The 24324-nt window shown below is 40.5% G+C and overlaps 1 protein-coding gene across 1 annotated transcript in view; it reads right to left on the bottom strand.

Annotated features, from left to right (window-relative positions):
* Positions 1-1714: 1714 nt before the first annotated feature.
* DKK2 (dickkopf WNT signaling pathway inhibitor 2) overlaps positions 1715-24324 on the bottom strand; it is a 42251-nt gene continuing 19641 nt past the window's right edge. Inside the window, exons 2-4 of the mRNA XM_009583371.1 lie at positions 3287-3437; positions 2482-2631; positions 1715-1965 (exon numbers count right to left, since the gene is read on the bottom strand). Of these exons, the coding sequence (XP_009581666.1) occupies positions 1715-1965; positions 2482-2631; positions 3287-3437 (552 nt within the window). The remainder of the gene's footprint in view (positions 1966-2481; positions 2632-3286; positions 3438-24324) is intronic.

The raw sequence follows: 24324 nt of genomic DNA, 5'->3' as shown, positions 1-24324 counted from the left end.
GAAAGAGGCGTGTAAAATACTCTTCTTATTTAGACTCTTATGAAAGATAAAGGCAACGTAGCTGAGGTCTGTGTTCTAATTAGGAAGTCTAAGTCAGGTGGCATAGCTAAGCTATAGCTTTAAAACAACCACTGGTAGAGACACGTCAGTGGAAAAAGGTGTCTTAGGTATGGGTGACATGGTCTTCAAAGTTAAACTATCTGCTGGTGTACCCGCATTGTTCAGAACTGATTAAACAGAAAAGTCCCTTGTATTACAAAACACGAAAATGGGTAATTATAAATGGGTAATTACAACTTAGCAGTAGATCAATTATAGAATCAGACTTATTTAAAGAAATATCAGTCTCTTTACCAATGTCTCTACAAAGGAATACTTGCTAATATGTAAAATGAAAAAAGTTTGAAAGCCCTGGGAGACAAGTCAAGGGACAGAGACTGTCCTTTTTTAACCAGTACACAAACAATGTAGAGTTAGCTGCTTCCACAGTCCACGTACTTCCATCATTCCTGGCAGAACAGTCCAGACTGAATACATGCTGGAGGCTGGTATGCTGTGACATCGCATGATGTTTAACAAGTCATTTGTGGACGTACCATCTTCTTACATCCTTTTCTGCAGGAGAGAAGGTGCTCACAAGAGCCAACTCCTTTTTCTTTGCTGCCTCTAAGAAACAAATCCATTCTACTTCTGCAGACTGCCATAAGAAGCCCGTTGCTACTAATAAAATGTAAAAATTTCAGTTTGTAGCAGTATGCTCTAAACACCTCAACAAGTGTCTACATCATCTGATATAAAAGCAACAGTGACACAACTTCATAGCTCTTCGTGTTAGGCACTTCAACACTCTGCTTTTTCTTTTTGAAATGTCTATAATGCAAGTATGCTTAGGCAAAGAAAGTATATTTAGGACTAATGAGCAACTGCCTGTATATAATTCTGGATTCAGCATGCACATATTTGCTTCATCTGTTCAACCCAATGTATACTAGCAGTAAACTGAGGCAAATACAAGCAATTAAGAGCCATACTATGACATTGAACTACATAAAGCATTTCAATTTACCTATGTATAGGAAACAAAACCCTGTTTAAATGCCTCCTCTTAGAGAAACTGCTGCTTTCTTGAAATTGTGAGATGGCAAGTTTTCACCTCTTTCATGAGGGCCTGCAAAACATAGCACTCTTGTCCTGCAGGAGTGCTTTCTTTGCTGAAGTGGCAGCCCTGAATGACAAGGGCATGTGGACATTCACAGTAACTTTATTTCCATTTCTCACACCTGCAATGTGACCAATAATGTGTTGACAGACGAGTCTTCCTGGCATGCACTGCTTCTTATAGGAGTACAATGTATACAATTTATTTAGCAGTCATTACCATGCTGGAAACCCACTGTAGCCCTAACACTGAACCCCTGGAACATCACGGGACAACACAGCAAGGTAAGTGACATTAATTTCCACTGTATTTGTTTGCATACTAGCATTTCCCACAAACTGTAGGTTATTTACAGAAGAGCTGCACAGTAGAACTCCAGCTGCACTTGCGTTTACCACCAGCTCAAAAAGAAATGCATTTGGTGTGACTTCTACTCCTACCCTAACTGTTACTTTAGCCATTCCGCTTTCATTTGCAGTCCTCATTTCCCACCATGCCGTAATGCATTAAATACATAAAGCCACAGTCACTCAATACTATTTTCCCAATCCTCATTCAGATTTTCTGGCACACATGGAGTCTTGATTTAGAAGAGGAGGTCGCATCTTTCCATACTTTGCAAGACAGCCCCTTGGCACAGTCACATCGTTGGAAAATCTCCAGTCCATGGGACCCTTTCTTGCGCTGTTTGGTGCACACCTCCCCCTGATGCAACACAGGCTTGCAAATTTTGGTCCAGAAATGACGAGCACAGCAGTGTCCCTCAATACAGTCTGATGACCGAAGGCAGGGATCGCCTTCATGTCCTAAAAAGAACAACCAAACTTTTTTACCTCATGGGAAAACATCAAAGTACAGATTCAGTGCAGACTGATGCAAATGAAGCTCAGAAAAAGGGGAGATGATATTTCCATCTGTGGCTATTTGAAGGATGTAAACACAAAGGAAGATATGAATTAGGAAGGTTCAAGGGGGTAATTAATGAGACGTGCCATAAGACTTAGTAAGGAGAAATTCAGCTACAGTGTTGTAAGCAGAATTACAAGTGCTTAATTACATGACCATTACAAGAGGAGGATGTGTGCAATCTTGCACAACTGAAAAATGGATTGGGAGTCCACCTTTGATACAGAGAAGAAAGCAGATGCTATTTCAATCACAGGAACTGTTGGTTGATGTTACATCACTCTGAGTTGTGCTGTGAATTCTCACGATAGACATTCACTCCCTGTGAAATTACTGCCTATTTCTGGTTTGCATTGCTGTATCTTAGCAGCAATAACATGATTTATAACATGAATGAAGTGCAAATGTGATCTTACCTTTTATGTGTGACAGCTTGGAGCGTGCCCTCCCTAGGTTTTGCCATCCCAAATCCTTGCTAGCGTAATGACCATTCTTCTTGTTGCGTGGCCCTTCTAGAGCAGGGATATGAGGTGTAAGGATGCTTTCAGTTACTGGTATGCAAATACCTGCGAGGAAAAGACAGTCAGTTAAAGAGCTGAACAAGAGGAAAATCAGCCAAGAGACATACACAGACGAGGATCAGGACCAGGACCATGAAAGTGCTGTGGCTTGGCCTCAGTAACGCTCAGCTCTAATCACACCTCTGTCCCTGATCCCCGGCACCTAACTTCACCGCAGCCCTGCTTCACTCGCTGTCGCTCTGGCTTTATGGTCTGAGCACCTGGAGACTGCCTCGTAGACATCTCTCTCCAGTCTCCAGAGGAGAGTATGGGAATGCAAACAGTATGATTATAAGCCCCCCCCGGAAGAATAGATCAAGGATTCATTAAGTCACTTTAGCTTCCTTAAAAATATGGGTTCTGTGTAGTCTTCCAGTGAATCAAACCACATTGAATGTAGTGCTGTGATTTCAGTCAGCAGCAGCATTGTTTTTAGGTTTCCCCACCCCAAAATGGGAAAAAGTCTGGTAGTACACAAGCCTTAAACATAGAATACTATTAAAGAAAATGGAGTGGAATGAAGTAGAAAATGAAGTTTTCTTGGTTTAGAAAAAGAAACACGGTCATGCAGAAAAAAAACCTGTTGCTAGGAACACTCAGAGAAATAGATGTTATCAAAATGCTGATTTCATGGAGGAAAACCAAGAAATGACTGACGTACCATTGTTGCAGCGGTTCCCAGGGCAGCACATACCATCTCTGTGGCAACGCTTCTTCTTCCTCCGGCACATCATGCATGCAGACGTTGCTTGATGAGGACTGTGACAGTATCGCCCAACTTCGCATTCCTTATCATTTGTACAGGGATAAGCCTGGTGGATAAAAGAAAGGTTTACAGTGAAGCACTGCTTTGTACAAGATGTGGATGCAGCCCATTTAAAAAAAAACAAAACCCAAAAACCCACCACCACCAATACCCCCAAACGAACAAAGAAACCAACAGTTGAGATACCATTCACTGGGGCCAGGAGATGCAGGTAGGGATGCTTCACTGCAGCCATATAGCAGTCTTAAAGCTCATGCTGCTGGTGAAGATGTATCTGCTTAAAGAATCAGGGAGATACAACCAGCTCCCTGGTGGTTTCATCTTTTCTCGCCTCAAACATATGTTGGCACAAGAGAACTCATATTTTTGTGGTTTCAGGCCTCTGATTCATAAGCAAGAGCTTAAAACTCCACAGTGAAGAATGAACAGAGCCATAAAACTCCTCTCAGTCAGTAAAAATCCTGAAACACACCCTGCAAGAGGTAACATTTTAATTTAAACTTCAAGGAGGCGTTTTCCTTTGATAGTTGTCGAATGCACTGATGGATAATAAGTTCACTGTTCTCACAGCGAACATCTACACCACATTGGTACAAGCTCCTTTGCAATTGCACTGGCCCACACCAGTTGGACTCCTTGGAAGTGAACAAACATCACTGGTCAGCATTTCACTTTGATAAACTTTACTTCACTTATTGGCTTAGTATATTCCTTAAACTTGCCACCTGCTAAACTACGCCCTATGGTATGCCGCATGGAATATATTATAGAGCATAACCTGTCTTGCACATATAATTCCCTGCAAGCAGAGACACACGTATACAATTCTCCCATATTCATCAAAATCAGCATTATCTTACAGGAAAACTGACTTTTAAAACAAAGGTTGAAAGCACTGTATTCTCCCCCAAAGAAGGAGAAAGAAAAGTTTATTCCTACAAGAGGAAAAGACATGATGCTTTAAGGAGACATAACAACACACACTGCCACATTCCAGGACCCTTTCTTCTGACTCCCACACAGCTACAGCTATGCTCTCTGTCTGCATCTAATTTTACTGCCTATTAAATTAATCATAGATTTTTTTCATTCCTCAAAATTATACTTGAGGAATTTGTTTAGATAAAAAGATGAGAATAAATTTTGGGCACATTCTGGAAAATTATGTTTACACTTCCTCAACTAATTTTCTCCAGCATTTTAAATAAATCCAAGAATTGCTTTTACTTACTGTTTTCAAAATGACTCTTGCAATTAATTATTCACCACAATAAAAATCTCAACTGACTCATTTTCAATGTAGGCTGATTACTTTTCTAATAATATTTTAAATCAAGGCTTGATTATATTGTTCTCAGAAAAGAAAACCTTGGAGGCTGTGGAGAATTTACTCTGAAAATTGTTCTTTTAGATGGAGAACTTCTTGTTTCTCTGTCTTTGTTCCATTCTGCTGAGAATTGCAGAAGAAACAAGAGGTCTGATAATAAAACCAAGCAAGTTTCTCTAGGGCCGTTAGTGGTAGGGGGAACCATGCCATTTCCCATGTGATTTCATTAGTTGTTTTCTTCATCAAAATTTACTTTACAGTACCAAAAGTGCTGGCTGGATATTTCCCAAGTGCTGCTGCCTCATTACTTCTGCCCTCTGAATATGTGTCTTTGAAGAATGGTTCCAGAGTGCAGCTGTTTGGAGTAACCTGACATATGTGTAAGTCTTTCTCCCTTAAGAATAAACATTTCCTCTTGAGTTCATCCTCGAGAGGATGAACATCAAAGAAGGCCAGATCTTTTAGCTAGGAGGAGCAATAGGAGACAAATGCAAGCACTCACCTGTTTGGTACTCTTAAGGCATAAGTGGATTCTACCTATGCTAGCAAAGCAGAACTGAAGTGCTCTCCCCTCAATCTCATCAATCCTTTCTCTCATTTTTCCAGCAAGAAATCATTAGCACTGACTTACAATTTATGATATAGTTACCATAAAAGTAAGGCTTCCCTGACATAAATGAGACCTTACTAAACTAAGGATCTTACAATGCAGAAAAGTGACTTTATATAGACCTGTGGATGGTTATACTGAGTTTGGAAAATACCAACACTGCTAGCTGGGGGAAACGCAAATAAAAAACAGATGAACTAGCTAAAACCTGGAGATGAAGGCATTTTAGACCCTTGTCTGTCATCAAGACCTTCATAACCGCATCTTTTTTCCAATATGGGCATGTGGTATACACCTGCAACTTGTCAGCAAGAAGCCTACTTGCAGTTTTCTTTTGGTTCCTCAAATAGCTTTTAAAAAAAGAGTTCCCTGATCCTGAATGGTGCTAATGAATGCTCTCACATACCGTATCTAGCATCTGTTTTACTTTTGGCTTTTAGGCTAAGTGACATGTAAAAGGTATTTTAAGATATGCATCTAATTGCCAACTCTCAGCTCTGTCTTTAAGAAAGGTAAAAGTAACAAAAGACAATTTTGACATCAAAAATTGCCAAGGAAAGTGACGTAACTCAGTCTTTAGTCCCACTCTAGAGCCCCATCCTAAATAAAGATGACACTTTTGAAGTGAAAAAATAAGCCAAAATATTCACCTCCCTAAGGCAAATGACTGTAGCACATCAAAAAATAGTTTTGTGTTACTTATAGCTCAGACAACAACTGGCAAGTCCATTCAAAACCCCAAAAGACCAGCTGCCAGCCAGCTATATGAAAAACCCTCTTGCAAACGCCTGATGCCATCAATTGCCTTGATCTTTCTTCCAAAACCACCATCCATTTGATATCCTAGCTATCAATCACAGGGAGCTTGAAACAAAAAATTCCTACGTAGCCTTGTGTCTGTCTCCTAGTCGCTAGACATTCATTAGAATAACTCCTGCTCCCAGCAAAGTAATTTCTATCGCTGCACAGCATTCAGTATTAAAACACAAAAATAAAACAAAATAATACACTGTGTACGTAGCCTTGGCTAACGGCGGGGAAATGTGTTCATAATTGTCACATTGTTGGCAGTAGTTGAGCCAATCTATGTATAAATATGTATATATTTTTAAAAATACAGGATAAAGAAAACATACTTGTAAAAATGTACATGCTAACAATTGTCTATGCATGAGTCAAGGTTTTCAAAATCTCCTACACCACAGTGCCTGAAACATAGTCTTTACGTTTAGAGAATTGCAGAGAACATTTCCTATATACAACGCAAAGACACAAATCAGTCCCAGATGGAGAGGGGAAAAGCAAGCTGTAAACCAGCTCTACTTCCCCAGCAATGATAACTAATTCTACAAGGCACATCATCCCTTCACATTCTTCAGCTATACATATCATTTTCTGGTCGTAAATCTCTATCCACTAAACACAGCTTTGATATTATGGGAAACCAGATGAAACCAAGATAAAATATGTAGCACTCCCTGAAGCTGCATTTAAACAATCTTATTTAATTTTTTTAGCCCAGATTACAGGCGATCAAGTCTCCCGTAGCATGACATAAACTAGATTTGCCTGTTATAATGATTCGCATTTTCAAAATGTGTTATCTGATTAAAAGCATTGCTTGCTGAGATGTTTTCTCCTCAGTCATTCCAATTACTTTTATATCCTTGTATAAAAGATACTGTTGAATGCATGTTCAAAAATGTACAACAAAGATGTACCGGATTTTTTGCAATGTTGGAGGATTCAGGCTAGATATTTAAATGGGTGCTGCTCATGCTGTGCCGGGATGTCCCCTGCATCAGTCCACCAAGACTAACCTCTGCCAGCCAGGTCACAGCAACACATAAATGTCAAAATTTTCTTTCTGAGAGAAAGAATGTGAATCTCCATTCCTGTCCTTCCTGAATTTATATTCAAAATGCCAAGAGTGCGTGATAGAAATACTCAAGGAAAACGATGCAGATGATAGAGGAGAAAAGCTGGGGGGGGGTTATAGTTGAACAAGTCCTTCCAGGAGTACTACTGAGGCTCTTCCTTTTGTATTAACTTCACAGTGAGGCTGAGGAAGGGACCGACTATCTAACTTTTGTGCCTAAGTGGCTAACGCCATTCCCTTGATTTGAGGACCGTGCAGGAGCGAGGTTTATTTCTACCTTTGTCTTCCCCTTTTGGCAGAGGAGATCTAACTTAGCAACTTTTCTTGGTGCAATGAGGTTTTCTTGATATTTTTGCTGGAGTCGTTTACTATCCCGCATATTTTAAATGGTCACCCTGAACCAGAGAGTTTCACCGCAAGCTGGAGCAATACTAAGTGGTGGGACTGTTGTGCTATGGAATCAGTCAGTCTGAGTCTCTCTGTCCGGCACTATAAAACGTAATGGAGAAGCACTCCAGGGGGACAGTAAGACAGACACTGTAATGTGCTGAAGGGCGAGTGAGTAGACTGATGGCAGACACACTTTATTGAGCTTTGGGAGATAAGGGCTTGAATTTCAGCACGGCCTCCAGCAAGTATTTGAAGACAATATTCCCAGCCAGTGTCTTAGTCACCAGGCTCTCATTTGCTCATATTATCATGTCTCATTTGTTTTTATGCTGAAGCTACTCCATGCTGTACTAGCTAACTATGTCAGAGAAAGGCAGGAAAAGCCACTGGCATTTTTACCTAGGCTGTGTCATCACTTATCCAGCACAAGCAGTCCTAGACACTGCTGGCTTCAGACCCGCCTTCAACGCTGAGAGGAGCTGTGCCTAAATAAGTGATTTGGTGGAACAGATATCAGTAGTGACTCCCCCAGAAGCAGTTAACTTTTTTTTTTTAAAAAACACATCATAAAGTCCAAGTGCAGAGTCAGTCCTGGCAGGAGACCATGGCTACTACCAGTCCCAGCAGAAGAAACGGCATGGAGGTTATTCGTTACCCTTTTACTGTGGATGCAGAGCAGCACTCAAGAAGAGAACTAAAGTCTCATGTACCACATAAAAGACAGTACCACTGCAGTTACTGTACTGGACACCTGGCCAGCTTTTGTCTTATACAATCATCCCGTGATGGTACTGGGGACTGAGCTGAAGAACAGGAGAAAAGCCACTGCCAGTTGTACAGCTGGAAAGTAAGAGTGCTGTAGAGTTACCAGGTCAATCCTTCATCACTTTCTCTCACCTGGCAAAGAGGCAGTAGCTATTGCAAAGGTGAGACAAGTGGCTCAAGAAAATGGACACATACATTATCCCAGGACTGGTCTTGCTTCCTAGGTACCAGTGTGTTAGAAGTTAAATTTAGGCTACTACTCACAGTCTTGTACATACAGAATCCCTGGTTATTAATACCCTATACAAATACCTGTGCCCCTAGGTTGTTGCTATCACATCCAGCAGAAATGTCTTTTTCTGCTGTCAAAAGACTTTTCTTTTATATCACACCTATATAATCTTTTATAATCACACCATGCCTGTGAGACAGCTTACCACAAATGAATTGGTACTGCAACTCAGTCTATTACTCACTTGTTACTTAAGGAAAAAAGGTTATTTTCTCTATTTCAGTTAATTATACTTATATAAATTTTAAAATAATGACTGTAAAGGAAGTGGAAGCTGACCTCTCTACAGCCAGTCTGCTAACTAGATGATCAAAACTGGCCTGAACTATAGGCAAGAGGACAGAGTTTCCACCCTCCACATAAGAGATGAACAATAGAGCTTGTTTGCCCTTTAGTCTTGAGACTGCGCATATTGCTTAATATTCCACAGCCATCAGGCATAATGAAGCAACCAACTGGCTCAATCATGGTGAGAGCCTCTCCTTCCCGTCCTGCTTTGGACAGGACAGAACTATCTTTCTGAGCAAGGACTTGGTCCCCATAGAGCAAACATATGAAATAGCCACAGGGGTGCCAGGTCTGCTTTTGCTTTTCTCTCTCTCTGAAGAATTAGTTAATCCAAAGTAAAAGCACACCAATAAATTAGGAAATGCAAACATATGCTTTAACCAAATGCTGCCAAAACTAATTACAAAGAATGCAAGTAATTGTTTGGCTCCTTGGTTGGGCCTAATTCTGAGTTGGGATCTCAAATTTGTTTTGGCTTTTAGCAGATCAACATTGGTGGGATAGTTGCACACAACATGTGGCCTGTAGAGCTAGATGAATACATCATACATGGGATTTGTGCCACTCGCCTCTTTGGAGATAGAATGAAGATCCTCTCTGTGAAAGTCAAGGAGAAGACCTAACGCGATCTCACAGGACACAAACCTTTGTAACAATGGAAATAAGAGCTCTTCATTCAGAACCACATAAATGTGATAAAGCAAAATGAAGGGGGGAAGGGGAGAAGTCAAAGCTTTTTAACAAACAAACCAAACAAACTCCCAAATCTTCGTGGGTTGTTTTTTCCCTGCAAGGCAATTAAACTACTTTCTGATAGCTTCATAAGTGTATTCAGACAAATCCATGTCTAACTGACAAACTTCAGCCTAGCTTTCTCCTGGCTGCTAAGCAAACATCTACATCAAGATGCGGATGGGAAATGATTGTCATTTACTACTATTTTGGTTTTAATCCCAAATGAGAAAAGAGTTTATCAGCAGCCATCTGGAGCAATGCAGTTTTCCCACAGCACTGCTGATGTTGCTTTTTTCTATTCTTAGCCCAACACAAGCATAGATGATAGCGAGGGATCTCACTGTGCACAAGCAGAAAGCCATGGTTAATTTATCCCACGGAGGAAATCATGCTGTGCTCTCAGACAGCTCCAGACATGGATCCTGTCTCAGACTGATCTCACCAGAAACTCTCAACTTTCAGTGACTGCTGTGGCACAGACCATTCCTGAAAGAAAAACTCACAGTAGTTGCAATGAAACAGATTTACTCTGTTCAGTTGCCATGACAAGTTTAACGATTCAATTTTTCTCACCGAGCCTCCTCTTGTTAAAATAATACATCTCTGACCTGCTTCTTTGCCAGACCCAGAGAGAAAAGCACCATCTTCCGCCCCCAGATTAAGCACAGGCACTTTCTCCTAGCAATAACTTATTTTTAACTCTTCAACTTAAAACAACACTGCTGTTCATGAGGTCTGATTCAGAGTGCTACATCGTGGATACGTATACTGCAACCTCCAAAGATCATTTCTTCAAACTGTGTGGCTAATGGCCCCAAAAGCCTGCGTTATAAAGACAATAAATATTCATGTTTCAAAGTAATACTCAATCCACTACTAGACCACCAGGGGAAGAACATTTCTAAAACGTGCAGTAGTCCAGCTCTCATGATTTGCTAGAGCCAAAGAAAACTCAGATTTTAACAACCAAAAAACAAACCTCACTGAGGTTGCTCTGAACCGACAAGGCTGCAGGACTCACGTGGGTCCTGACTCAGGCTTTCCTCGTCCCAACAAAAATGTCATGGAAAACAGCTTCCCGTTATGCAAGCGGTAGGCAGTTATGCGGGGAGCTGTGCTTAGGGGGAGCGTGTAGCTGCACCTGGCTAAAGAGTCAGACACCTTAAAATAAACACGGGAGCTGTGTTGCCCTGTTGCACACAGAGCTAGCCAGCGCGAGTGGTGCCTCTTCCACTGCAGACAGAAAATCTCCCAAGATTTTTCCTGTGTGAAATCTCACTCATACCATGACCCTATGTGATCTCCTGGCCCACGTGGTGGATTTCAAAGAGCATTTTACATCTACAGCAGAACCTCTTATTCAACAGCTTACAATTCAACACCTTTTCTTACAGACCTACCTACATTTTGTGTCCTACTGGGAGGAGGTAGTGTCTATTTAAAGCTGGCCTTGGCTTCGGGAGGACATATAGAGAAGGTAATCTGAAAGATTGCAAGTGGATCAACTAAATTCCTGGGTACACACTATTATCTGAATTAAATTGGCCTTAATTTAGTGCATTTTACACGCGTTATGAAAGTATAAACTGAAAGGTTTAAGGCACTTAAAGTAATCCACCTTACAAGTTTATTCAACTTGATTCACCTTCAATTCCTCATCTAGGTAAAACCTGGAATGAGTTATATTTCCAAATTACTTAAAAGGCAGCACACTATGCCCAAAATATACACAGATGTGCATAAAACTAGAACAGCATAAAACTATCGCCAGGATGCAGCATATACATTGTAGTTCCCATTGTAGCTATGGGTCTTCCTGTTCTATCACACCTTTAAGGCAAATTATCAACCTTTGCTCCATATTGGTGTCACTCTGCTGAATCATGCCATTTCAAAGGAAGCATACGATGTTTCCTGCCCTATGCACACTGTGCGTACACAGGTGCTCAAATTTTCCCTCCCTACCTCATATCGTGACCACGGGATTACATGGCAGTGCTCTCTTCTCAACATTTGGAGAGACCATGAGCCTCCTACACTGCCTGATTTTCAAGGAGGCTTCCTGCTCCATAGAACTGGTACCTTACAGAAGACATGATTAAAGAAGGTTCAAAAGTTTGGGGAACAGCCATTTTGACCCCAAGTTTTATGGACTTTGTCTCAATGTGTATGATTCATACTGTTTGGTGAACTACCAGCAGCAGCATTACAACAGAGAGCATCAAAACAATGTTAGGTAATCTTTGAAGTCAACAATGTAGTACTAAATCAATGTGACAGGAAGCCTCTAGGTCTTGATTTTATGTCATTTTCAAATGCATCACCAAAGACTGCTCGAAGAATAAAGGTTTGTTAACACGCACTTTGTTCTATGTCCAGCCTTTTCAGCAGACTGTTCTTGCCCTTTTATCTCTGCCTTTTCCCCACCCCTTTTCTGATGGTTTAGCTTTTTAGCTTTGTCTCTAATTGGCTATTTATCATCTGTTCCAGAGTAAGATTCTTCTGGCTTTTTGATCAACATGTTTACTGCAATGGATGAACAGTGGGTTGCCAAAAACAGTTTTCCCTCTGGATCTATTAACTCTAGAAGTATGGAGTTTTTATTAATCTAAGAATACTATCCAGATGGAAACAGCTAGCAGATCCTGTGGCTCACAAAACACCAAGCATTAAACCACAGGTAGATGCTCAGATATTGTGGTTGGGAGTAGAACAACACTGCTGGGAACTGGCAGTAAGTTACTGTTCTAACACCTGGGTCTGAACATCCCCAAATCATGACGCACTTGCAAGGTGGAGCTTTTATTGGGAACCACCTCTGCAAATATGTATTCACAGCAAGAAAAACGAGATGACAGCTTTACCTTCTGTAGTATAGCTAATAAGGAAGTAAACTTCCTTTGCTTTTAAACATTCACAAAATCTAGAAGCAGCAAGAGGGAAACCTTGTTTTATTAAGGTCAGTGCAAAAACTCCCTTTGTCTGCTACAACGCCTGGAGAGAGAATGCTTCCAGGTTATAAACATTTGTGCAGCGTCTGCAATCCTCAGCCTGGAAATGACTTTTAGGTATTCCTTGCAGAATACGCTTTGCATTGCAGAATACAAAGCATTTAAGACACTGGTTTTCAAAATGCAGTTTCTCTGGCCCTCATGTTTAAAAGGACAGCCCTGAAAACATGAGTTTGTGTCAGCTGGAGAGACAGCCAGATGCCGTATGTCTGAGAAGGATGAACCACAGTCTCCACCTCAGCAGACTGCTGACTGCAATCTAACATTGTTACTGAATGTCAGCATTATTGTTTGTCTCCCTGATGGTCATTTATGTAAGAACACCTGGCTCATACTCCTCTTTCAATCCCCAGTTCTTTCTCTATGCATCAGAAACCATCACTGTCATCTGATATTCAAAACACCTTCCCTCTTTTCCTGCTCTACACGAGCCCTTCTGCAACGTGATGGCTGTGACTGATCCATTGTGAGGGGAACTGAGAGGGACCAAGTTCTTTGAACTCCAAAGCACCTACAGAGAATTGAAATCAGACATCAAAAATCAGTCAGCCCAGCTTTAATATCAGAACAAACAAAAAACGCTAGGGCACCTGCACCAGGCTCCCACTCTCCAGTCTCACGCATCACAGAGAATTCAGAGACGTGGCCACAGAAGTTCATGAGTTTTAAGGACAGGGGGGGAAAAAAAAAAAGGGTGATATTTCTTCAGTTCTTACATTTGGTCTACATGAGTGAGACTGAGAAACAGGACGAGTCAATAACACAACTTGGGGCTTTCCCCTTCATAACAGCAGGAAGAATTACAATACGAGAGCGTGGCTCCTCATCCTGACTCATTCTAGGAGCAGTTATGCTTGTACAAGGAGCCAGCAGTGCTCATGCAGTGGGACTACCTGCAAAAGAACAGCTGTCCTGGGAAAGGGCTTGGTCACAGCCCCCTGAGGGCACAGGCAACCTCTGTGAAGTGGTTAGACTCATATTGCTGCCCAGCTGACTCCTCAGTGAGAGTAAAAGGAAAAATTATACTACTAGGCTATTAAGGCAAATTATCACACTTTATTCAAAAGAGTCCAAAGATGGCAGAAAAGGAAAGGACCCCTAACAGCATCATTAAAAAAATCATTGAACTCCTATTATGCGATTAAGTTAGAGCTGCCTACCCAACTTCAGCCTGTGGTGAATGACGTAGCAATCAAGGTTTCAACACTATTTATCCTTTTTTCCTTTTTCTTTTAAAATGCTCCTGGTTAATTTTGCACAAACAAGAAAACAGGAACAACACAGCAAGGCAAGAATAACTTGTGAGTAAAACCAGATGAACACTAACATATTTACATAGTGTAATGACTTCACTATTAATTCAAACAAACCCAGGCCCCAATTCTCAGAAGAGCGAGCTGAGCACATGCAGTCCAGGAGGCAAGAAAGGGGTGGCTTCAGACTACATTTATGTCTGCAGCCCCTGAGTTAGTAGGGATTGCTCTTACTTTCAGTCTGCAATAGCCACTGAGGGACCATCTTTCATTCCAGACGTTGTACTCCAACTACACCCTCTTCTCAATCTTATGGGCCCCTTTCCATTTTCAAGCAAGACTTCCTTCAGTGCTAGGCACCATGACACAGAAGGGGAAGGACAATAGGATTTCCAAAAATATCTAATTCATACAAAAAACACCTAATGTCGTAGAAATAAGAGAAAAAAGAGAGGAAAAAAAAATCCAGACGCAGGTCCACTACCCACAGGGGACAGTCATTCCTTGATAAACATACCAAAAAAAAAAAAAAAAAATCCAAAGAAACAAGAATAATCCTATGCAAATTCTGAATCAAGCCAAAATGGACATTGTCCTATTCTAGTCATTGTCAGCATGCAATTACCTAGGATTCTGGCATTTACATTGAATTAACTATAAATCTGTTCTCCACCCTCAAAATAAGCTGTTCTGCAGCTGAGACATGTATTTATCCTCTTCCCTGTTATTTTACCATATCTTCTGAACTTATGTTTTCAAGCACTCTCTTGTTATCTGAAAATAATATTCTTTATGTGGAGTTACGGAATCTCTTCTTTGTTCCTAGATGTCTTGGATGTTGATCAACAAAAAGTCATTAAAAAGTTTAATCCTCTATGCTTGGCACTACATCAGTCTGAGAGCAGTTTCTTTGTAACAGCCTTTGGAATAAATATCCATTAAAGATTTTTTTTTCCCTTATACGGGTCACCCACACTTTATAGTGGGTGGCCCTTTCATTTATCCCGTTACTATATTTCCACTTCTAAAGCTAAGCCAGATGCAGCAACCTGATACTACTTTTTAGTTCACGCAACTTTATTGTAATGAAAACTTCCGTGTATATCTGATACTTGTTAGGAAAGCCAAAGAAACAGGAACCATGGTAATATTGCACCACCTTCTTGACAACTTTTATTCTGCATGAGTTGGATTCTCCAGGGTACTGCATGCTTTGTTAGCAAGCATTTTTCGCATAGTCAACCCATATTTGAACTCTTCTTGTTGGTATTATTTGTGTTATAACCATGCCCAGAGGCAGTGTCTAGGTGCTATACTTTCTTATAATTCCGCATGATCAGTTCTTTAACTGCTAGATAGTCTACATAAGCAAGACCAAACAAGGGCAGAAAAGATTTTACCGGTTTTGGTTGGTTGAGTTTGTTCGCCTTTTTTTTTTTCCTTTTTTCTTTCTTTTTTCTTTTAAACAGATGGACCCAAGGTAGTGAAGATTAAATGGCCTGGCTATGCCAAGGCCACATAAGAAGTCCACAGTACACAAGTAATTTTCTTCAACCCTCATCCACTTAACTATGATTCTTTCCTTTTTCTGAACTTGTACCCTTCCTCTCAGATATGCTAAATGTAAGTGACTGTGTCTTTAACAATTATCTCCTCTGTACAGGGATACAAACACAAATCAAGGTGGCCACATTTACCAGCCAAGTATGAAAAAATGTAGTCCTACTTTCTAATCATACCCATGGAAGCATATTTTACATAAATAAATTGATTGCCTAAAGCATATTTTACAGATGAACTTACTCAGCCTATTTAACAACTGCCGAACAATTCTTAGAGCATGGATATGTGCAGAGCTCTCCTTAAACTCCATGCTGAAACCAATCATTGACCATGACTATGTGATTATGGCAAAGGAAGATTTTCTTCCTTACCTTTTTGCTAGAGTGTTTGCTGGAAGATGTAAAGGAGATGCAATTTATTGTTTTCCCTGTACTCTACATGCCACTCCAGAGGCGGGGCGGGGGGGAAAGGAAGTTTTAATTAGGCAGATAAAAATATTTATAACTAAGTCTTGGGTACTTCAACTAGCAGCAGTGGAATTATTCAAATGCTTGATGTTATTTGTATGTTTATGCTTGTGAGAATATAAGCATATTTGTAATAGTTTACTGTACACAAAGCATGATTCACCTCTTAGGCAAAAGATTATTTTCCTAGTTACATCGCAAGGAGGCAGAAAAGCAGACTAGAATGACATGAATGAAAAGTACTTTAAAAGTAAAGAAGTAACACTAGATGGCTTTCCTCAGTCACGACAAGGGTATTTCCCAAGTCAACGAATTCCTCTTCATTTTCCCGCTCTTCAAATTCTCCGGGAGACAGGACTGCACAGAGTACTTTGCACTCGAAACAAGTGAGACAGCACATTTCCCTGGCAAGGTACCCTTTGCACCATGTCTTTAGCACTGTGCTCTAAAGAGCACTCAGGCTTGAGGATTCCTCTCCACCTGCACTAAAGCAACAGTTCCATCAGTGGTGGTTACACGCCTGCTCTGCTGAAAGAGATGCAAAAAACACTAGGCAGCTCTTTCCATATCCAAGTGTCTAAATTCACCTACATGTTTCCATGTTTTGTGAAAATATGCAGAAAAAAAGCAGAAAATGTGCCCTTTCCCACAGACCACTCAGTTCCAAAACAGGCACAAATCCCACTGGCTTCAGAAGTTTCTCCCAAGTGAGAAAATCAGCCCGTAAAGTAACAAAGTATCACTGTTAAAATGTTAGAGTGTCTCCAAAATTTCGTGCATGTTCCCTGAAACCAGTTGAAAGGATCATACGGGGTAGGAGCAAACGGCACTTTGCCTACTAAGAGGATGTCTCAAAACCGAGGCACTGGGACTCACAGCCTTGCAGCTACTTGCTGCCTCATTCATTCAGGAATTTAGCTGCCTGGGAGTCATGCAAAATGGTCACCAGAATACAGTGGAGAATGGCTAAACATCAGGTTTTGCCACCATTTCCCAAGCCAGTCTCTCGCTGGCCTTCCTACATGCATAGGAAGGGAAGAGGGTAGAGAGTACAAGACCTCCGTAGTGGGTTGCTGCTACAACTTTGCATTTTGACTTCTGTCCAGATGAGTATGAGTAGAAATGGCCCTGCCTGGAAATGCAGAAATACCATTTTCATTGCTATTCGTTTTCCCTGGTATCAGTGGCACAGAAGCTATCAGCTTCTACTGCAGCTGGATTTACCGCTGCTAATGCTCCACATGCTGAGCATGGATGCAAAGGCTAAAGGAAGGAGGAATGACTCCCTCCACCCCCAACGCCTGCAGGGGAAGGAAGAGCTGCTACAGAGTCCCAGTTCCCGCTGTGGGAAGCTGCTGCTCTGAACACTCCCATAAAGCCTGCTCCAAAGCTCTCTGAGGCCATGCTAGAGTTATGCTGTTATAAATTAATTTTTTTTTTTTTACATATATAGGCATGGTGCATAGCAAACACTGGTATTATTCCCGTACTTGGTCCCTTCGGTGCACTGTTCTCAATTAAATCAACAGAACGTCATTTAAACATGACACTTCAGGACTTGGACTAAAGGCAAGACAGTGCTCTACCTTAAAGGGTTAACAATTAGGATATGTACTAAAGACAGGTAAGCTTTGTCACTAAAGGAAAAACATACATTTTCATCAGTATAATTAAAATGATCAGTCAAAATTCTTGGTTTGAGGGTGTCAGGCTATCTTGAGCTGCCACAATAAGGCATATGAATTACTTAATACTTAGCTTAAGTTTTAGATAGTACATAGTGTACTTACAAAGATTTTATCTAAGTACCTTTATCCAGGTTTATTCAATAGAAGAGATTTTTTTCTCTATTAAACCAACGCAACCATGCTGAAGCCTACAGGTTGAATGTGTGAAAGAGCATTGGGATCACTGATATCAGTGTAGATACTGAGAGAAGTCCCTCGGTAAGCCGTATCATACAAGTATTGCTCATCAGTTAGGCCTCTGCATACTCCAGAATATTACTTGAACATGCAAACACAACTACATTGTTATTTTGACATTCTTCTAGAACATTCTGAGAGAACATAATCACTCTGCTCCAAAACATCCCTCTCCAAATCTTTTCTCATTTTTCCTCATCTTATATTAGCAAGATTTACCATGCTTGATCATGAGATCTGGAAAAATAAAGGAAGAAGCACATGCTAATGCAGTTAGCCCATTTTTCTTTAAACAGAGGACAAAGTCTTTCTACACACATACCTTTGCAATCACCGACCTCACTATTTCTCTCCTGTATTTTTAAGTCCTTGCTATAAAACTCAGTGAAGGAAAATGGAAGGCACTGATAAATATCAGCATTAGCAGCAGTGCAACAACCTGTCACACCAAGAAAACCCAGCTGTTTGTAGAGTGATGGCCAGTAGGCACTGCGTGCTAGGAGCAAAATACAAATGCCTGGATCCTCCCCAGCACCTCTTCCAGCTATTTATACAAACCTTTGCCGACCTTCTTCCCTTGTTTCTTTTCAGTGTCAGCTTCTTTTTACTCATGGCTAAGCCACAGTTGTTTACCATATACCAAAAAATTCAAGTTAATTGTCTTAAAGTCTTCAAGTCAAAGTACATCTGGTTTAGAAACGAGAGTCTGTCTTAGGCCTGTCTTTCATGTAAATACACACACACACACATCTGAATGGAAAAACGCCTGCGTGTTACAGATTTGCTGAGGAACGTGCAGTAGTACCCTTATCATTCCTATCGAGTGTAACTCAAGAAAGACTTTTGAAAAGTTCAAAAGAAAAGCAGCAAACTGTTGTTTTAATGAGACTCCATCAGGCAGAACTCTGTTCATGACTCTCCCAGATCATTGTTTTCATTAGCAAGCTACATGAATAACAGCAAAGCTATTTGTACAGCGCTCCTTGCTCGGGTGCAGGCTCCCTCTCTGCCAGAGTGCTGTCTTTTAGATGTTCAATCCAGCACTGCTGTTATCTGCTCTGTGAGAAAAAAAACGCATGCAAATGAATGGAAATTTTGTGGCTGGCCAACAAAGGGGCTTTCCCAGCCAAAATCAGAACAAAGGTTTTAATTTATTTAGGAAATCAAAAGGCTACAAAGGCATGATCTTGCAATCTCTCTCTAACGCAAGTAGTCCTCGCTGTGATATATAATCCCATGGTTTTGCTGGGCTTCACAATGGATTTACTCATTAAAGACTTAGCACATGAGTAAAGATTTGAAGAGCAGGTCATCAATACATGACAGCATAAAAATATTATGCAATGTAAATTATGTGTTAGTTGGAAGCATTCACTTTAAGTTATTTTAGGGTAACTTGGACAAACTCTTGAAAAGAGCCATGCAAACGGTCTGGTTTGTTCACAGAAAAGCTAAGACTGTGTGTGTCAATTTTTCTGAAACACAACATCCACTCATCTATGCACAGAGTAATGTCATGGTCCGACAATATCTTCAAAAATCCATTTTGTAGTCTTTTGAAACTCTTTCAAAGCTTAAATAATCTGCTTTTGTAGATCAACCAAGTCTATAAATATTTAAGTCATTAGACACATTTACAAATCTAAAAATACTTTAAAAAACATTACTGCATGTAGAAAAAGCAGTTGTAGAGCACTCCATAAATCTACTTTTTCTGCTTCCTCTGAGCAAAACCTGTTTCAATTTCAGAGTTAAGACTCCAGTTCAATAGTATAGAACAAACACATCTGAGAGAATAAACTAGATGACTTTTTGATCCCAAGCCTTTCTCCATTGGTAATTATGGCTAAAACAGCGCTTACATTTAGGCTGCTCCATTCGGCCACCAAATCTACTCTAGAAAATTACCTAAGTGCCTACAAAGTGTCCAGTACACGCATGACCCCATCAATTCTGATGGGATTACTGATTGAAGGTTTTGCCCTAAATGAGGGAATAGAGGAGCTCTGTACTTTGAATATCAGGCTGCTTGTGGTGAAGTAGAAAAGACCCACAGGTTTGTAGTCAAACCCCAGCTGAAAAGGGTGGTGGATCTCTGCCATCTACTGTCAGCTCTAACTTCAGTGCACGGTGTTGCCCCTCGGCCGGTCCCTGCTGGATGCCTTCCCAGGATCACACAGGAAGTCTGGACTACAAACCTTTTAGTTCTCCAGAGTCTTCCCAAGTTTTGTCTGAAAAAAGGGGCTTAAAATGACTAGTAAAATTTTTACCATTGCTTGGGAGGAGCTAAACCTATCCTTGTCCTCCAGCAGGGTGCCTGCCACTAAGGGAACTCTGGAGCTGCTCCAGAGCAGGGTGCCAGGACGCAAGGCTACCGGCACGGGGCTTGCACTGGCAGGTGGCACCTCCTGAGCACGCATACAGCAAACAAACACTGCTAATAACACCTCATTTCCCCAAAAGTGCCCAGCTGTGGGTAAAGTACAGTGACCCTTCCTTTGCTGCCTTTCAATTAACTGTTGAATCTCATTTTCAAAATTCAGGAACTAACACACTTCAAAAAACAAATGTTATTTCAAAAAACCCCACCACTTTTCACTGAAGAGTTTGCAAGAAGCAGAACTACTGAAAGGCTACCAACAGTCTGATGTGGACTCCTGCAGGAGAATCACCAAGCAGCACAAGCAGGAAAAAACTTTTAAAAAAAAAAAAGGTGCTTTTTTTTATAGCAGCCTTGGGAATAATATATTGGCGAAAGGAAAAAACGCAACAAAAAGTACTAAGAAGCAGATGTGGGTACCATTTAGAGACTGGTCTGCATCCATAACCAGGACTAGTGACTACCATGAGCCAGGCTATCACAGATTCTATATGAATTCTACCATGTTCAGGATTTCAAGAGAAGGAGACATACATATGCTTTCATGCTTGAAAAATGTACCGTCTACCTACACTACATGCACATGCTAAAACCTATACAGAGATGCATTGATGATTTCATTTTTAAAATTCCTTCACTTATCTAGATATGTGTCACAGGAATGTATAGCAGAGATACAACATGGGACCATGCTGGCATATGGCAAATGATAACAGAATATAACAAACAACTACATCATTTGCAAGTGTTGTTATAACAGTGTTATATATATATTTTTTGTACTGAGAGGCAGGAGAGGAGCCTCAGTTACTGACAAGACCTGCCTTTTTCTAAGCAAAGTAGAAATAGGAATTCCAGTGTAAATGCCAGAAGGGTTCAAATCTAGCTCTGTAGTGGATTTACAAAGAGCTGAATGAGGTCCAAAGTCTTTAAGGATATGTCAACAAATCAAATTGAAAACACAGCTATTCCAACAAGGGATCTGTATGTACTTACATACTGCATACTGGTATACCTGCCATTGGGTTTAGTTAACGTAGTTAGGAAACTCTTCATTTAAGTTTTATTTGCTTCTCCCTTTTGAAAACAGCTTACTATTTTCTTTTTTTCTTTTATGGGCCACCAAATTACATGTGACCAAATGTACCTATTTAGTGAAAATGGGTTCCATTAGTATGTAATCTTATCCTTGCATTGTTTTCTTCTGAAGAAAAATAATGGAGAACAGGTGGTGATGCTTAGCATCAGGCTCCTGTTTCTAGAATTACAATCTACTGGGAGCCACCAGCAATCTCTGAAAGCTGTCATAAGTGCTCAGGAACTAGTATGATCCAGAACACACTCAATACATTAAAGCGTCTTTTTGAAAATTTAAGTAGGTGTGACAGGAGAAAACTGGCTGAATGGCGCAGGGATTCTAACGTGTCCCTGCAAAGGGTCGTGATTTCCTTCTGCATCCCACAATAAATAACTCAAGCTGGCTTCCATTTCCACAGCAGAAATTAGACATTTAAAAAATGCAAATAGGTACCATATGCGCTATAAACCTTTCTGGTTTAGCATTCGAATGTAGCCACATTCACGTTGTTGGAAAATATGGGATTTAAATTCTCCTAGAAGAACATTAAAATGCTGTTCCTTTACACTTATTTATTCTTTCCTCAGTGCCACAGACAAACAGCAGTGTTGATAAATATCTCCTTGATGTAGTTTGAAAATCTACTGATGTCACACCGCACAGTTTCACCCAGTGAGTCACAACACTGCATACTGAATGGACATTTCCTTGTTTTATCATCCCATCCTTACCTTACACCAAGTAGGAAGATGTTTAGAAATAATTCTATATAACCGACAGCTGTGTTTCCCAGTGCATTCTCATGATGAACGCGAGACAGAAACAACACGAGCTAACAGACCTATACAAGCAAACAAGCATTAGAGCCGTGTTTTAAAATTTAGCTCCAAAGCTGAGGAGTAGGACAAAGACAACACATATTTGCGTGGCAATTTCAACTCATGTACAATTTTACAAAACCAGACATCGAAGGCTGGCTGATATCCCTAACTACTGTTCTGTGTCAGATATGCCAAGATACACACTTACATAAGGAAATAGTTAATGCAGGTTTGTTTTGTGGCATTGTAGTTCAAGAACGATAGGAATTAAAAGAAGATGAAGTTATTTGCAGGGCCAGATTTTCTGTCGGTGGAAACAGGCAATCTCCCACTGATTTCCACAGGAATATGTCAAGTTGCACCAAGTAGCTAGATTCTACTTCACATTCCTGATTTCTTGCATAGCTATATGAGAGCAACGTTACATTTATTATTACTGTGGTTATTTCTTCTGGGAAACCTTAGTCAAAGTCAAAGCGGTCCCTGCAAGTTGAAATCAGTTGATACTAGGCTAACTTTAACAGGCCTTGGGGCAGAGTACATATATATTTTAGCCACCTTCAGTCTCACCTGTATCAGTGTTCCTCTAAAACAGGAGGCAGCGTGATGAGCTGCAATTCTAGAGAAATCATATTCTGATTCAACAGTGCTCAGGAAATTCTTTTACTGCTTCTGGTTTTCCTCAAAGTCTAAATGCAGAGAGAATGCCCTGTTCTCCAACGAGTCCCATGAAAGTGTCTCTCCACTTGAAGCCCTGTGGCTACGGCAAAATAAAATTAAGAGGTGCCCATTGCTTTGAAGATAGTACGGAAGGAACTCCACCTTACAGAAGCAAGACAAGCTCAGCCCACAAAACTGGGAGAGACGGCAAGACAAAAGCATTAGGGGAAAGAGAATGGCAAATACTATTTTTTCTTCTTGGCATTGTGCTAATAACAAAGTTTTTCCAAGGTGAAAAACACAACTGTTTTCACAGGTTTAGGGTTTTTTTAACCTAAGGAACACTAGTTTTTGTGCTACAAAAACTCTTAGTCTTAATTAGTCTTTCCACCTAAATCAGGTGCCCGAAGTAAGGGATTATGTTAAATTGTCCCATCAGATCCATCTAGAACCAGCTGGTTTCTGAATTTCCTTAATACGGTAAATATTTCCCCCCATTTATCACTCCTGCTTATTCACCTAAAGTAACTGAAATCTCTTCTAGCATGTGCATCACCAGCAAAATTCTTGACCAAAAGAATTTTGGTGATGAGGGAACCAGAAAAAGTGCACAGCCTAATCCCAGGAAAGGTTTCATCTCCAACAGATAAAATCATCCTCATCCTGTTTGTGAACTGACCAAATTTAAACATTGGAAAGCAATACACATGAAAGCACATTATGCCATTTTTAAAGAAACCTGTTTCACAATAATTTTACTTTAATTCCAAACTTCAAATTTATCTTCAAAAGATATTTAAAAAAGGAAATTTGCTGTGCTTTGAGCAGCGAATAAGAATAAATAATGAAAATTAAAATAATGAATAATTTAGTTTTGAAGAGACCTAATTTCTAGAAGGTTTTTTCCCCTAACAAGAACTGAAGGTGTTGTATCTTTATCAAAACTTCTCAAGAAAATGTTCTTTTATGACATTTTTCCTGGTATTAAAGATTGCAAAAACAGTTCTAATAACCTCAGAGTACTGGTAAAAACCAGAATATAAATTATAACTTCCCTGCATAATCTACATACCATAAATAGTCTTAGTGTGTGTATATATATATATGCATATGTGTGCAGATATTTAAGTCAGATATAATGTAAAAAAAAATATACAAGTCCAAATTAAGATACGCTATGCACTGGGTTTGCATGGCCAGGTTTTGGTAGCAGGGGGGCTACAGGGGTGGCTTCTGGGAGAAGCCACTAGAAGCTTCCCCCATGTCTGACAGAGCCAATGCCAGACGGCTCCAAGACAGACTCGCCACTGGCCAAGGCCGAGCCCATGAGCGTCGGTGGTAGCGCCTCTGAGATAACGTATTTAAGAAGGGGGAAAAAAACCCAAACTGTGCAATAGCAATTGCAGCCGGAGAGAGGAGTGAGAACATGTGAGAGAAACAGCTCTGCAGACACCAAGGTCAGTGAAGAAGAAGGGGAGGAGGTGCTCCA

This window comes from Fulmarus glacialis, unplaced genomic scaffold (genome assembly GCF_000690835.1).
Source record: "Fulmarus glacialis isolate BGI_N327 unplaced genomic scaffold, ASM69083v1 scaffold24028, whole genome shotgun sequence".
In the NCBI taxonomy this organism is placed as follows: domain Eukaryota; kingdom Metazoa; phylum Chordata; class Aves; order Procellariiformes; family Procellariidae; genus Fulmarus; species Fulmarus glacialis.
Note: the sequence above shows the minus strand (reverse complement) of the source record. Positions and strands in the feature narration are given on the sequence as shown.